Below are 15,875 nucleotides of genomic sequence, written 5' to 3' on the forward strand. Positions count from 1 at the left end.
CGTAGTTACAATGATGAAATGATCCATCCAACACAAGTTTCCTTACTTTTTCTGCATAATTTATTACTGATTAGTAGATCATTGATATTCTGAAGCAAAAGAAGTGATTGCCGGGTCTTGAGGCAACCGTGCATTTGTTTTACTGTTAATTTGAGGGTGGACGGGTCATTATGCCCTGCTGCTGTTTGAAATGTTAACGGGCTTGAAGAGGACATGACTCAGCAGTTTTTCACTGTGAAAACCACATGCAGGACATGTGAAGAGGCACTGCCGCTCGGATGTTCTAAAGCTGCTTCATCCCAGGCAGAGTTTGGATGGAACTGATGCCACCTTGGACAGGTCACCAGATCATGACAGGACAGAGTACTACATTGTAGTATTATTAATTTACCACATGACAGTGTGAAACAGCAGTTCTCAACATTTAAGCAGCTTGGACTTTTTCAATAAGAAGTAATGGAAACAAATATCAAAGTAGCACTGTGCAATATTCTATTTGTGTTGTATGTTGTAATGCAAAACATTGTAGAATCAAAAGGCGGCCATATTAACGTGTTTCTCTTGTGTTGTATCATGCTGTGCAGTTATGTGTGAATGACCTGCTTTACCTTTGACAGACCGTATTGTTCGTCCCACTGATGTGTCATATGTTCTTCTCTTCTCTTCTCTGTGTTGGATTGGTTTCTCCTGTGTCGCCCACCAGATTGCTGCGATGCTTCGGATGAATACAACAGCCACGCTCACTGCCAGAACACTTGCTGGTCAGTTTATCAACCGTTCGGTATTTATGAATGAGTCATGAAACAGTCAAGATTCAAGAGTTGTAATATTAAAAAAAACATATTCACCGTTTGCAGCGTGAATGTGGTGAAAGAAAGTGCACTTTGTCATTGACGTTGCTCCTGCAGGAATGCTGCTGACGGCGACAGTATTTTCACAGCTACACCACAATGGTGACTCGATCCTTGTGCCACCAGGGGGCATGGTGCCACTATGATTAAAAACCAGATACAGTTTAAGAGGTTCCCATGTGACAGTCGTGCGTCACGGTATTGTGTTGGCAAGTACATAAAGTCAGATTTCTCTACACTTTCTCAATCTCTCATTGTTGCCTCCAACTCAGAGAGTTTCCCTGCAGATAATTTTGTTTTTTTTATGAGATATGATTTACATGCACCATAGGTGGCACATCCTTCAGCACAAATATTTATAAGAACTCATTCTCCTGCTAGGCCATATTTATCATTTTCCCGGCAAAGATTGACCATATGGTGATGCAGAGGCATAACCCGCTGTGTAAATGCAGCTTCTAATATGCTAACCCACTTCTTTTGTTGACAGTCCTCTATTATTTCATCCTCTGCTATTCGCCTCCAAACCACATACAAGCCGAGTGTATCTCATTATGTTTTCACAAGGTCCACACTCATATTGTGTTTGCCAGACTTCAAAAACAATTTAGTTCAGCCGCAGAGCATCAGCCCCCGTCTTATTTACTCTTCTATTTTCCCATTTGGATTCCTGCTGCATCGCAGGCCCTTAAAAATTGGATTGCGCCATCTCGGTGACCATAGCAGGGGCGGCCGATGTTTTCTCGGTAATGATCGCGCTGTGCATCCTCCTCTCTCTTGCCCTTCCTCCAGGAATCTGGGACAGAGAGAGAGAGCGTACGTGGAGGGCCAGATGAGGACTCTGGACGAGGGTTTGCGGCTCAAGCAGCAGCTGATTGAGGAGGGAGTGCTGCTCTGGAGGGAGAAACAGGTACATTCTCCTTCGTTGAAGCATTTTCCAGCTAAGTAACACGGAGTTATAACAGGGGACGTTTATCCGGATTTTTCCTCTGAAGTACATAGTTTTAACTTCCGTTTCATCTGCTGTTCAAACTTTTGCATTATTAAGAGGTACACTGAAATCATGAAAGCGTCCATGGAGTCCTAAAATTGCTGAAACTGTCATGTAAGAGTAAATACACTCCAAGAAAATGGTTGGGAAATTGCGGTACGGTATTCTCAGCCTAAAGGCCTCAGAGAGTCCTTTAGATTCTGCCATGGTGGCACCCCAACAATCGAGTAGCAAAGAGAACAGCAAGAGCCTAAATGCCCATCCATCTTCTGGAGGGGCTATCTGATTATCGACAAAGGCAGGATGCAGGCTGGACCGGACCACCACCACCACACACACTCACATTCACAGCTGTGAGCGTTTTGGAATCCCGGAGCGTCCAGAGGAAATCCACACATGCACTGTAAGAACATATGAATTCCACACAAAAAGGCTCCTGAGCCCAGATTTGAACTTGGTTTTTTTTTTTTTTTTTTTTTTTGCTGTGACAAAGTGCAAACCACAACTCCCAAGTACATTTTCTCCAAGTTTTTTAAGTCATTTATATCATCAAAAAATTAAAACCGAACCCTGTTAATGAAAGTTTTAGACCGTCAGTGTCAATTTTATTTATTCATTGTCATGTTCCAAACATTTAATATCGTGTTAGTCTTTTCTCTGTAGGTGCCACGTAAAGGTAAGTGTGAATCATAAAACTTGAGCCACGCAAGGTTAATGATTAAACAGAGAAAGAAATAAGTGCAGAATTGATATACACCTCTGACAATATAAAAGCAAAGTTTTGAATGAGATTCACCACACGGACTCGAAACAAAAGGCTCCGGCCACATTTGTGCCGGGAACAGAATACTGGATGAATAATGGATGACACGTGCGCACAGTGACCACGCTAACGCGCTAATATTAAGCAAGAACCAGCATCAGTTGGTGAACACTTTGATCACATGCCTCAGGGTGGCACTGGAGGCTCATCGAGACGACCACTAAAGTCTAGGAAACACTGGCAGGGAGCTGCTCGCTTGCCTTTTTATTTATTTTAGTGGCACTTCATTGTAGATGCCGAAACATTCGATTCCCTTTTCTCTCTCTCTCTCCCTCACTCTCATTTCTTCTTGTCGGTATACACGGGCAGAAGAATCCCCCTCAAATGATCAGTGTGATCCCAGTCTGATGCAATTCTGTTTAGACACTGTTTCCCATCGTGCGCCACACATTTAATTAACTTGTCACTTTGCCTACTTGCACTGGCTCACTGTAACTATGGTGTGATTACCTGCCTATCTGGCTCGCACACTTGATGGATTGGGACGTCGGGGTTAATTTGCTTTTATGTGCGCCGCGCTCCGAGGATTCCTATTCTGAGTGAGCAGCTTGTGCCCCGTGATACTGTTTTGATCATACATGTCTGCGGCACCTGCTGCTGCGGGCGTCTGCTGTGTTTTCCCCGCACCCGTTTCCAACGCCGACCCTGAGCCTGCTGTGCAGGTAGCCCTTGCTTTGTCGGAGTGAGACCTTCACTGCCTCCACGGCTCCTGAAAACATTGTTCCCGGCCGTTATCCCACTGGAAACACTTTGTCTTTGTATGCCATTTCTAAAGACTATCTTTTCTTTTTTCTTTTTTTAACAAACCAGACATACAAATATGGTTTATGACAGTTAGTAGCACAACTCGAGCTCTAATTCGACCTCATCATGCTGTTTTCCTGCCAATTAAACTGCATTTTGTTTTGCACACGCACAGATGTTAGATTGTCGTATTTCTTATGGTATTTCAGGTGCTTTTGATTATCTGAGTGGCGCGTTCCTCTTAACGTGAAAGAAAAAACAGTAAACAGAGCATATACACCTTTCACAAGATGCTGAAATCTATTTATGAACATACACCTGTTAAGTCTAGTAAGACACATTTAGTGTATTTTTTCATTTGTAAATAACGCATTGTATTATAAGAAAATAGTACTCAGTAATGTGAAGGCAATAAGTAGGGAGATGTGGGGAAACACGCATGCTTTTGTCGGTTATTCGCCACTTTGAGATTTGATGGTATGATTGGTAGGTAATGGTGAATCTTTATTTGACTTCTTCACTATTTTCAGTTTCCACATTTTTAGTGAGTTAGTATAGCCAGTGCAGTGTTGCAATTATGGTTGTGCAGTGACGCCTATCTCCTAATGATATAACACACATACACACACACGCACTGAAAACCACACCTCCAAAAGGTTATTCAGGTGTGAGCGACACCCTTCATTTGCGGTCTCCTGCATAAGTAATCAAATCAATCCAGTTAATTCTGACTAATCTGCCCCTTCGTCGAACTTCCAGATGAGTGGAAACTACTCGGGTGGAATACATTTTGAGATGCATTAGAAAGTGGAAACCAGTTTGGTGTGAAATAAATCAGCGAGGTGATCTCTTGAGATTCTTCCAGGAGGTCTTTATTCTTTCTTTGCTTTAATATGTTATATATAATATATGTTATGCCCAAGTGTGGCTAACTTGATGGATGTTGCAAGATCTTTTGTTTCTGAGACGAACTGTATGAAGCTGAAGTGTGGGGCTGTTGTACTGCTCGACATTCCCTGTTGCGGCGCCCATTTTAAACTGTGCCGTTTGTTGCGCGAAGGACTTGTTTGAGCACTTTTTATAGTTCTGACTTTCTCAGGGCTGCCCTAAATCCTTGAGTATTTAGAGTTATTTATTATGTGAGAAATCACTTAATTTCAAGGTGTTTTTAAGCACTTTATGACTTTGTTAGAATATAAAGGAATTCTTGAGACGGCCAGGCTTGTTTAAAACATGCTCCACTTTTAATGAAATACACAGTTAAAAAGATGCCACTTATCTGACAACAGAGATTTGACTGAAGGCCACTTTTTGTCACAAACACACGCACGCTCGCACATCTGATTTGCCAGCTGATGGTCCCTGCGTTCTTTACCATGCACTTTCCTTTTCTGTTTGGTCCCCCCCCCACACACACACACACACAATGTTCTTTTCTGTGGCAACTGATTGGCAGATCGAGGCTGAAGTGTCACCCAGCCCTCCTCGCCCCACCGCTCTTTGTGATCCTTTTCTCTCACTGTCTTTCTGTTGATATGGCAGGGTTACCTCGGAGGCCTCGTATTGGAACCCTTACACAACGACTCAAAAATGAACTCTTCCTGCGGTTCGATGCTTAAAGAAGAATCTGCTGTTAAGGGAAAAAGGGAAGAAGAAAAAAAACGCTCACCACAAAACTTTTAAATCAAATTAGAGGCCTTTTTACACAACGAACGCTGAGTGGTGCAATGGATGCATCGAGCCCCACAGCCAACAGTGATGGGAGTAATGCTCTTAATTGAATACAAATTGGTATTAAATGAAATCCTTTTGCAGAAGGTTTGTGATTCTCTTTTCTGTTTATTGGTCCACTTTTAGGAGAACATCCTCAAGCAGGGAGTGTTTAAGAAAATGCCTTCCTCGGCTTCTTGCTACAATAAAATGCTATCAAACAGTTTACACTGGTCTAAAATACGAGAGCGCTCTTGATCGCAAACAAAAAACTCAACTCAACTTTGGTTTACAGCCAAAGCTCATTAGTTTTTGGTGCTTTCAGACTTTATTCAAACTTTTTACATGTTGTGGGTGTTATTCTCCAGTAAATATGTTCTTGTAGAGTCATAATGGAGCCCATTAATCACTGCTGCAAACTGAAGGTGGCATACAAAGCAGGCTGGCCTAGAAAGGAAGTCATCCTTAGCTGAACCACGCAGAATCCATCACGGCATTACTGAGAGTCTCTGAGGAGGGATTGGAAGGCAGGACAGACGCACGCATGCAGGCACGCAGACACACACCCAAACAAGGAGCTGCTGTTCTTTCATATTAATTGGTCCATTACAGAGAGTGATGGTAGGTTATGCTTGGTTGTCAAAAGCTGTCATTTATTCGGTGCGACAGCAACACCTCCCGATGCAAGTGATTTAAATAGTCCATTGTGCGGTCCCGGCTGCTGTCGTGCAAGTTTTTGTGAGCGCTCTGGCTGGGTCTGTTCGGGAGGCAGAAAGGCGGAGGACATGAAACATGTGGTCACTTCTTTTGTTCTTTTGAGACAGTAAAGTCACATGCCTGTGCTGTATTGAGCTGGATCGATCTTATCAGCTCTAAACGCAAAGAACATTTATGATTCAGTAATAAATACGTGTTTTTTTTCCCCCATTTGCATGGAAACATCAAGGTTGAATAGTTTGGACTAATGTCGATATTTGGAAAGACTAAAGTTTCCAATATCCATTATTGTCCATCCTTGCTTGATCCAAGTTAAAGTTTCTCACCCACACACACTCCTACTTTATAGCAACTTGGAGCCGTCGATGAACGTGACAAGCATGTCTTTGGGTCTTGGGACTTTGGAGTACGGCTGTAGGACATTGGAACGAGCTGTTGTTCTGCTCGTCTGGTAGGAAAAAGGCATTCGAGTCTCAAACCGCACCGTTTACCGCCAATTTATCATTATTGCAATATCAATGTGCAATATTCATTTAGCAACAGACTGACTCAACTGCAACTAATGATTTTTCCATTTACTGGGTATTCATGCTTGATAAATTCAAAATAACGGCATTCTAAACAAGAAAACTGTGATCAATCCTGAATAAGTCACAAATGGTTGGAATAACTATCATATTATCACAATACTGAACAATGTTATCTCATGTTTTCAGTTCACCTGTTACTGCGCTGGTCTTTTAACATTTTTTTGAATCGAGACTGTTTCAGCATCACTTCTTTATAAAGAAGACTTGAAGTTGACTATTCAAAGCCACAATGTTAAGAAGTCAGTAAAGCAGCAATGGGGAGTGAAGGCGTCGTGTGTCACGTCTTCAGATTCAGTGTAAACTGTGATAATCGTTATTGTCTTTTTTTCAGTACAAATCTAAGAGATATTTGTAAAAATATAGATAAGGACAATAATAGTTGAACATATCTCGATATCAACTTGGTAAGACGAACAAAACCAAACCAAACAAACCATGAAGCCTCTGAGGCCACTGTGACTCAGTTGCTTGAGCAGGTCAATGTTGGTGGTTCGATCCCCGGTCCTTGCTTTTTCGCTGAACTCCAGAATGCTCTAAATGGAGGTCGAGCCCCTTTCACAGCAGCTATCGCCGTTGATGAGAATGTCATTCCAGTGCAAAGCGTTTTTTGAGACTGCTCAAGCAGTGAAACTGTGTGATAGAAGTTTATTCTATATCAAATTTCAAAGATCAGGTTGAAATGTTTGGGTTTGCAGCCATCATCTAATCTGACGTTATAATATCAGCAGCTCAAATACGAAGTCTAAATTGCAACACATAAACAAATGCATCAACTTATTTCTAATACACAACATTCCGTATAAATAGCAGACAGTGTATTTCAGGATGAAACTAGTTTTGAACTCCTGAACTCTTTGAACTGACACTGAACTCTTGAAGTGCCAGAGGAAAGATCAGTGTTTGTCCAGTCAGGAGGAGTCAATGTCAGGACACCACAGATGTGGGCTCAAGAAAGCTGTCAATCATTTTTGTAAATGATGAGATATTTCAATATGGATCAAACTGATGGACTGGACAACCAACTTCTCCATCTCTGCAGCGGTGCTGCCAACGCATAAAAAGTAAAAGCTATTATTCCCCAATTAGTGTAGTGCTGAGTATTTCCTGTACCTCTTGTTGTCTGATGTAGTTCCACCTGAAATAGTAGTGCAAGGTTCAATCTTTTCTTCTGCTGGTATCTTTTCCAGCATATTTCCAGTTCAAAACCTTCAAATCCATCTAAACTGACCAGTAACTGTTATGGTATCAAGGACATGCAAATCAGATCATGCCGCAGTGTCGCCTGTCTGATGTGACGTGACCGAGGGGAAACTTTCGCTCAAAGTGGTTTTGTCTCTTCCCTCTTCAGGCTCAGCTCAGAGAGCTCCAGCAGGCCGCCGAAGATCTTCAGATCAAATTAGAAGAACACAGGAGGAAGAAGCACGAGGCGGAGCGACTCAAAGAGCAAACGCTGAAGGCACTGGAAGCAGGGGACAGCGGTAAGGGTCGCGCCTTTTTCAACCTGCCGTGATTTGGTTTGGAGTCCATTGAAAGCCATTTTGTGCTTTTTGGTAGAATTGCCTCAGTTTGCAGTTATAGCGAGGCCTTTGTTACAGCTACGGGGCACCTTCCAATTCATTTCAGCTGTGCCTTACATTGAACAAAAGTAAATTGGCCTCAGAACCTCGGGTCAGATGGTCAGGATGACAAATGGTGGAATGCCGTAAAGAGCTGGAAGGGTTAAATGCAGACGTCGGCGGCGTTGAAATAAATAGAGTGAGAGCGGATTGCTGGGCAGCAGCATATTGCCTTCCCCCGTTCTCCTTTCACGTTCCTCAAACCTTCGGAGAGACGTTGCTTATGACTCACAGGAAAATTCCCTTATCGCTCCAAGCACAAGCTGGCTCGGCATTTAAGTGACGTTCAGGCCCGCGGATGTGAATGTACAGAAAGTTGTGAGGTCGGGCAGGAAATGGGCTCAATCATTTTCTTTAGCGCTGGAGCCCACAAGGATTTAGAATCATTAAAGTGTTTGCGCTAGGAAGGCAGGGCAGGGAGGCTGGCTGGATTAAATTAGCTCAAAGTTTTGGAATTGTAGCAGAATAAATATTTAAACATCACCATTTGAAATAACCCACTCTGGTAACATGAAGACGCATCGCAAGATCTCTGTATTCTGACATTTTCTAAAGGAGAAAAATCTCATCAGCTCTTTTTAGATTCACCTTTTCATAACGATGTGGTTTGTCTGATATTATAATTTATTGTTGGGTTCTTCCAGCGGCCTCTGTGATGTGGTGTGATGTTGGACATTGATTGTGTAGTGTCAAAGCAGCCCTCAAGTAAAAGTTTTGATCGCTGTAAAGGTCATTTGACTTCAGTGCCTTCTTGTGAGCGAGCATCCGTCACGCTTCTCACTGTGCCAGCTGACCTTTGCCAGTCATCACGGCCCCCCCACCACCCCCACCACACACACACACACACACACACTCCCAAGCCTGTCATTCTTTACTTCCTTTACTGCTCATCTTCAGGGTGTAACAACCATCAATTTTCATTTCCGCCGACACTTTGGCATGCATCGTCCATGTTGGCTGTCCATCTTGGGCTTTATTATGCACTTCTAATGACACCGCGTGCGTGCGGCCGCATAGACACCGAAAGGATGTTTTATTGACTTAAAGGTTGCTTTGCTTGGCCTTTATCTGCCGACTGTATAATCAGCAAGCACTTTATGGCATCCAGATGGGCCCCGCTGTTATTATTTAGGACGGAAAGTTGACACAGTGCAAGTTTTCATTTTACTCCTAAAGTTTGGAATGGGGCACCGTCAAGACTGATTGCCGTGCCACCGAAAGTCAGGGGGGCAGTGTTGTGATCAGAAGCGAATGCCAGAGGGGGGGTATCAACGCTACACCCTGCTGTCATCATGTTAGTCATTGCTGACTTTTTTTTTTTTTTTCTTTCTTTCTTCTTGCTTAAAAAAATGTTCAGTTTATACTGGTATTTTCACAGTATGTTGAGAGTGGTGCCCTCTTGTGGACTGAATATGAACTGCTCATTCAAGTGCAATGGATGCATGGAAATACCAAAGCGGGCATGTTTTAAAGTAACTGTTTTGTACGTATGCAAAATACAAGGGAATTTTTAAGACGGTGCACAATTAACAATCATCAAGGCAGTATTAATTCAAACTATCTCGTGTGTGTGTGTGTTTTTTTTTTTAAAATTAGGTATATTTATGGTTTTGTGCTTGAAGCAATGAATTTACAATTTTTTCTTTTTGTTCCACCGATGTGCTTTGTCTCACAATGGCTATGGGACTGTAAAGATATTTTCTGAATCCGTTTTAATCAGTTGTTACCGTGGGTGTAATTTTACACTTGCTTGTGTTACAATAAATTCACAAAATGCCATCGAGTACATGTTCGAAAAACCTTCCCCTGCATAAGTAACTCCTATAATATCATATTGTCTTCATGGTGAGTATCAGAAAACTTGCAATTAATTGAACGCTCTGGTTGCAGTGTAGCAATCAAGGACCAAACGTAAAAGAGGCTCAGGAGGATGAGTCTCGAATTAACTCAATTACATATAAGAAGAGCACAACAGAGAGATAATCTTATTCCCCCACGTATGTCTCGCCTTTCCCTTCATCACCTGTCAATAGTCCGTGTCAAAATGGGAATGAAAAGTCGAAAGAACAAGCAGCTGAGCCTGCAAAGTAGAACTTAACGGTCTCTCCCTTTACAGCGGCTGTCACTCAAACGTGTCTCCGGGGCTTCATGCACAGCTATTGAGAAGTTTTAAAGGGCCCGGGTTATTTGTACCCTGGAAGAAAATTTGTTTCTTGTGGCACAATGTGTCCCGTACAGGAGAGGAAAAACAAGAGACGTGGAGGATGGTTGATATCTGACGTGACAGGGCAGTACGTATGCATCCATACATGTGTGAGTGTGTGTATATGTAATTTTTGCAGTTACACGTTTCCAAACCAACAGTTTTTCACTCCCTTTGTACATTATGCAATCCAGTCACATAAAACGATCACATGACTCCATAGACATACGCAATATAACCACACTATCTTCCTCTTTTAGCCAAAGACTGGATTGTATTTTTTTCACATTTCGCAAAGTACGTCGGACTAAATCCTCAATGAATAGCAAAGTCTTTGTTGTTCAAAGCTAATGAGACAGAAAAATTATCATGTGTGTGTCTTTCCTCTTAAAGCCATCCATGATAAGCTCCGGGGTTCACACAGAGGTCTTTTCCTCCCTTAATGATGTTTGTTTGCTTGATTTTTAACTCCGCCGTATAAAAGCGCACCTCGTTTTATGTCTGCGCGTCTCGTTTAATGGTACATCCCAATATGCAAAGCTACGCCGTCTCAAGAGTTCACCCACAGTTTGAGAGGATTTCCTCAAGTTCATTGGTAATCCTCTGGTTGACCTGATTTTGCTCTCAGACCGTCCTTTCAATCACCTCCTTTATACTCGTGTGCAGCTATAGGCCGCCAATAGCGGGATATAAGTGGGGAGAGATGAAAGATGTCACAGTAGTAAGAAAATGTTTCTTCTTTTTTTTTTTTTTTTTGCATCGTACTGCAAAATGGTCATCTCCCATGTGCAGTCGTGCCACCGCTTTAAATACGTTTCGCATTCAAACCATGAATCAAGCTGATATTTTGTGCTGTTTTAGATTCATTCATGTTTATCATACAATCTTATGCAATCTTGTTGTATTTGGAAATATTTGCACTTTTATTATAGTGCTTTGTAACACTTTCAGGCTTCAGTATCTGCACTGTATTTATACATATTGATGCACACATATCTGTCATATGTTTTCTTTCAATTGCAGATCGCATTCAAAACCCATTCTTTATGGTTTGCTTGTATCAAGGTGTTGCTTCTTAACACAACACTGTTTACAGCCCAAATATATGAGATGTGACATCATTATACAGATGATCCATGCATGACTGACACGGAAAGATGTAATCATTGGATAGGATGTTGATTATGGAATAGACAAATAAGGAATATTTTGAATGTGATGTCTCTTGCAGGTTGTAGTGATAGAAAAAGATCACTGAAAAAGCACTCCTTTAAAGTTCTTGTTTTGAAGTTTATGCTGCTTTTATGCTTTAGGGAGTACTGTGCAGTTCTTTATTACTATTTTATGATTAACAAAGTAAAATCGTTTCTACTTATGCCACTTAAATGTGCATCTTGCTTCCTCTTGTTGATGGTCCATTCGTCTGTATGTCCATCCATTCATCTTTTCGTCTACCGTGACTTTGTAAAAGTGCTGGAGCCGATCCCGGCTGACTTTACGCATTCGATAGGTTTCCATTTCCTCACAGTGGTTGACGCAGAGATAAAAACAATCACACACATACACTCACTACAAAGGGAAAGCACATGTGTATATCACAGGGAGTCCAGAAGTATAGATAATATTACAAATATCAATCTAATTGATACATAAATGCACTATTACTCCCAGTCTGGGAATTTCTTTTGTTGCAACAGCTTGTTAGCACAATAGTACGCATTATTACAAGTTATTTACGACAGAATGAGAGAATCACAAATACGCAAGGAGTGGAAAAAGGAGTATTTACAGAATGTGTGGCGGCAAATGTATAGCTGCATTATGCAGTGAGTGTGCATGCATCGTTTATGAATGTTGGTGTAAATGTCCAGTATCTGTGAGGCGCGAATGAATTATTAATGTCCAGTTCGACAGTTCATGTTAATATCCATCATCAAAAAATTAGCTATATGCTGTTTATTAGTAGGAATGATAATATTAGGCATCAGGTTCTCTTTATATCATGTGTGTGCACGAGTGCGCTTATGTATGTGTACACACACACACACACACACACACACACACACACACACACACACACACACACACACACACACACACACACACACACACACACACACACACACACACACACACACACACACACCTCTTATGGAGGTATGCCTATGTATGGTTTTTCCCTCTAGCATCCCGTTTTCATCCATTGCTTGGATGCGCCATAGTTCATCCATAGTTCATCCATTGATCTGAGAAATATAAACGTCATCGTAGTTTGCTCAGATTGTAAGTTTCTTGGCAGGACACATGTGACGAACAGTGAATTTCCTCTCAGGCCGTCAAGGCACAAGACGAGATTTCCCTCTTCTCCTGAGTTATTTTGGGTTGTAACTTCATTCGGTTGCTGTTTCAGATTCTCCACTCAGAACTCCCTGCCGCACCTGTTTTGTCATATCAGCCGCGAGTTTTTACAAATGTCCTAGAAAATCACTTCCAGCCACGCGGGGACCTTGGCAGACGAGTTCTGGGAATCAGGCAATTGGCTCAGTAACTGCGATCACAACCTTGATGAATTTATGAGCAGACTGAAATTAGTCAGTTATTGATTTTCCTGAGCTGCAACGCTCCAGTTGTGCTGCAGTGTTGTCTGAATATGATGCAGCGTCTGACTCATTCTGGTTTGCCGTAAGCCCACATCATTAAATGGCCCCATTTAGGTTGCAATACCTTATTTGCCGGTTTCAAATCTCAGTATTTACGCCATCTCCTGCTCTCAGGAAAGCAAAAGTTCTGTGCAGCACCTGCAGTCTTTTGATCCGTTTCCATTTTCTATTTTTTTTTTTCTCTCTCTCTCTCTCTCTCCCACAGAAAACTGTAATTTCCTTCCTGGAAATATTGCTTATAGTGTATAAAAGGCAGCAACTAGTGAGTTTTTTCAGCGCTGGAGTGCCGAGCCTACAATAACAAAGGAAGCTTCGTGTGGATAACGTGGTCTGTAGGCTGGGCATAGATCTGCAGTCTCCTGCTGATATGTTCCATTTTCTCTCTTCTCTTTGTGCCTCTCTTATTTTTACGAGTATGCTGTGATATCGCCAGGGCAACATGGGTGGATGACTGATGGTGTCCATTAGTAAACATAGCCCCCTATATGTGCCATCGGCTGAAAGAGCCAATGTCTTAAACCTCCCACCCCCTTTTTCTTTTTTTCCCACCCTCTCTCCTCCTTTATTTTCCCCTCATTCCTCCCTACTCCTGGTTTTTTACCTTTTACCATCACTCCCAGCACTCACTCCACCCCCCCCCCCCCCCTCCTCCCTTCTCTATCTATCCTCCTTATGGTTGTTTTTCATAGCTACAGCTCTGCAGTGGAGGGAGGGATGAGACCATTTCTCTTCCTCCTTCGTGCACTCATTTTTGCGAGACAGAGCAACCAGAGGACGGGTTGAGAATGTCAAGCATTAGGTTGGGAATAGAGTGCTGCTCAAACAAAAAGAATAGGCTGCTAATATGACAAATGCTGTGTGTATCGCAGGCGAATATTAGCAAACCGTGTGATTTATTTTTTATTTTTTTCCCCCTCTCTCCTGCCCTCGCGGTTGAGTGAAGTCAACTTTAGGGTAGTGAGTAATCTGGCTTTCGCTGATTTGAGAAGTGCCGCGCAATTTTCTGCTTTATGGAACTCAAAATAAGAGTTTCTTTATTAATATGGCTTCAGGATTCATTTAGAATCATTTAGATGAAGCTGAATGAAGCTTTTTTTTTTTTTTTTTCCCTCCTCCTCTTTCACATCATTGCAGCTCACACTTAACGCTGGCGCTTTACTGTACACTGGTTTGAAAAAAATAAAAATGCTAATTTCACAATTAGCTTTTCTGTAATTAGTAAGGAAAGGTAATTGCGGCGGATGCGCAATTAGCATTATGTAAAGTGCTTTTCCCTAGACTTTGGGGCCAATCACTTTGCCCCTTTACATTCGCCATTCTGCTGATGATATGGGAGATGCTTGGCAGCGAACATAAGAGAACTTCCTATCCCCTCCCACCCCGATGAATGCGATTCACAAAATGAATCAGCTGGGGTCACGTGTTTGCGGGGGGGAAAAAAAGAAAAAAGGGGTGGTGGGGGGATTGAGGAAGTTTTTGCGTCTCCTTTTCATCTGCCCGTGAATGTGAATGGAGAAGAGGGAAATCACTGTCATAGCAGCCGTTACAGCACAAAGCCTCCTGATTGCATTCTGGACTCTGACATGCTCCCCCCCCCCCCATCCCTACAGGGAAACCAAATGTTCTTGCACAGCGTGACTGACTCATTGCCTGATTGCCCTCCAGCACTCCCTCCCCATAGCGCCCCGTGTTTTAAAACCCAGCTCCAGCCCAATCCTTTTCACTCGTCCCGCGTCTTTCGATAGATTAGTGTTTTGTCGAAATGATTTGGTGATTAAAGATCGATTCCTCCCAGAGTTTTCAAAATAAATAATAATAAATAAATGCCTCTTTTTGCCATGACTCCTTGCTTTACCTTCATTTTAAAGAGTTTGCAATAACCCCGTCATTACTTTTCTTTTCAGGCGTCACACACCAGAACAATTCAGTAACCAGCATTTTCCAGTTACTGGACAGCAATAAAGATGGCAGGTAAATAACATACTGATTGTTTGTGTCTATCCCGGATGTTGTTCTGCCCTGTGCTTACTCTTTTTATGGCATAGCCCTGATGCATTGGTTTTATTTTTAGCAATTCAATACAAAAAAGGTAAGATATTCTAATATTGGCAAAGGTCTTGATATAAAAGGAATTCACTGATTCAGTTTCTTGAAGGCCACTGGTGGTATTTTTATACTGAGCGGTTCTCCCTTAAGGCTTCCACTCTTGACAGAGTGAAAAGGCTTATGTCACATTATTCAGATATCTGTAAAGTCCAATACCAAAGAAAGTCTCAAAGCTTATTTGCTTCCAGTTTGTGCTCTTCTTCTCCAATCATGCCATTAAAAATATTGTGCCACAGAGATACTTGGGAGGAATGAGAAGAGAAAATGAGGTTAACAATGCTTTAGGGATACCTTTCATTCCTGCCTCTGAACATGATTCTGACCAAGTTTTTCAAAGGAAAAGTCTGAGTAATTTACTGTACACGGGGTGGAAAAAGCTTAATGTAGCTGCAAGACCACTGGATGTTGCGTTTATGTACTGCGGGGTAGTGTTGAGTCATTGAAGCACTTCTTCTAATAACTGATGGTTGTAAAGTCTAAAGAACAAAGCTGCACGGATCAATTAAGTGATTTTCACTTGGCTCATCATATAGCAGCTACTTAACTTTACAGCTGACAGTTCATTAAAGACATTATCACTATTCAAGAATCCTTTTATGGATATTACTCCACTGCTGGCATTTTTAGCTTGATTATCTGAGATTTAACCTCAACAACACAGAAGTAGAATACAAATTAAATTTGCACTTAATCTGTATGAATCGTTCAATAAGACCAGTTTTGTGTTTGCTGTATGGCATTTTAATTACATTTTTTTTTATCAAATGCAATATATGCCAACTGAATAACTACCAGGTTATTGTAACAGCCCTGACACATGCGTCAATAAAGATAACAGATTCGTCAGGATCATTCAATATGCCA

The 15,875-nt window shown here is 41.8% G+C and overlaps 1 protein-coding gene across 2 annotated transcripts in view; it reads left to right on the top strand.

The window, feature by feature from the left end:
- The window catches only part of LOC308123896 (glucosidase 2 subunit beta-like), a 141,540-nt gene that overhangs the window by 4,738 nt on the left and 120,927 nt on the right, over positions 1-15,875 (top strand). For both annotated transcript variants that reach the window (XM_080486621.1, XM_080486622.1), the window contains exons 4-7: positions 704-761; positions 1,644-1,761; positions 7,775-7,904; positions 14,810-14,876. In XM_080486621.1, coding sequence (XP_080342747.1) covers positions 704-761; positions 1,644-1,761; positions 7,775-7,904; positions 14,810-14,876 — 373 coding nt within the window. The remainder of the gene's footprint in view (positions 1-703; positions 762-1,643; positions 1,762-7,774; positions 7,905-14,809; positions 14,877-15,875) is intronic.

This window comes from Lipophrys pholis (assembly GCF_963383615.2).
Source record: "Lipophrys pholis genome assembly, chromosome: 18".
Taxonomy (NCBI): Eukaryota; Metazoa; Chordata; class Actinopteri; order Blenniiformes; family Blenniidae; genus Lipophrys; species Lipophrys pholis.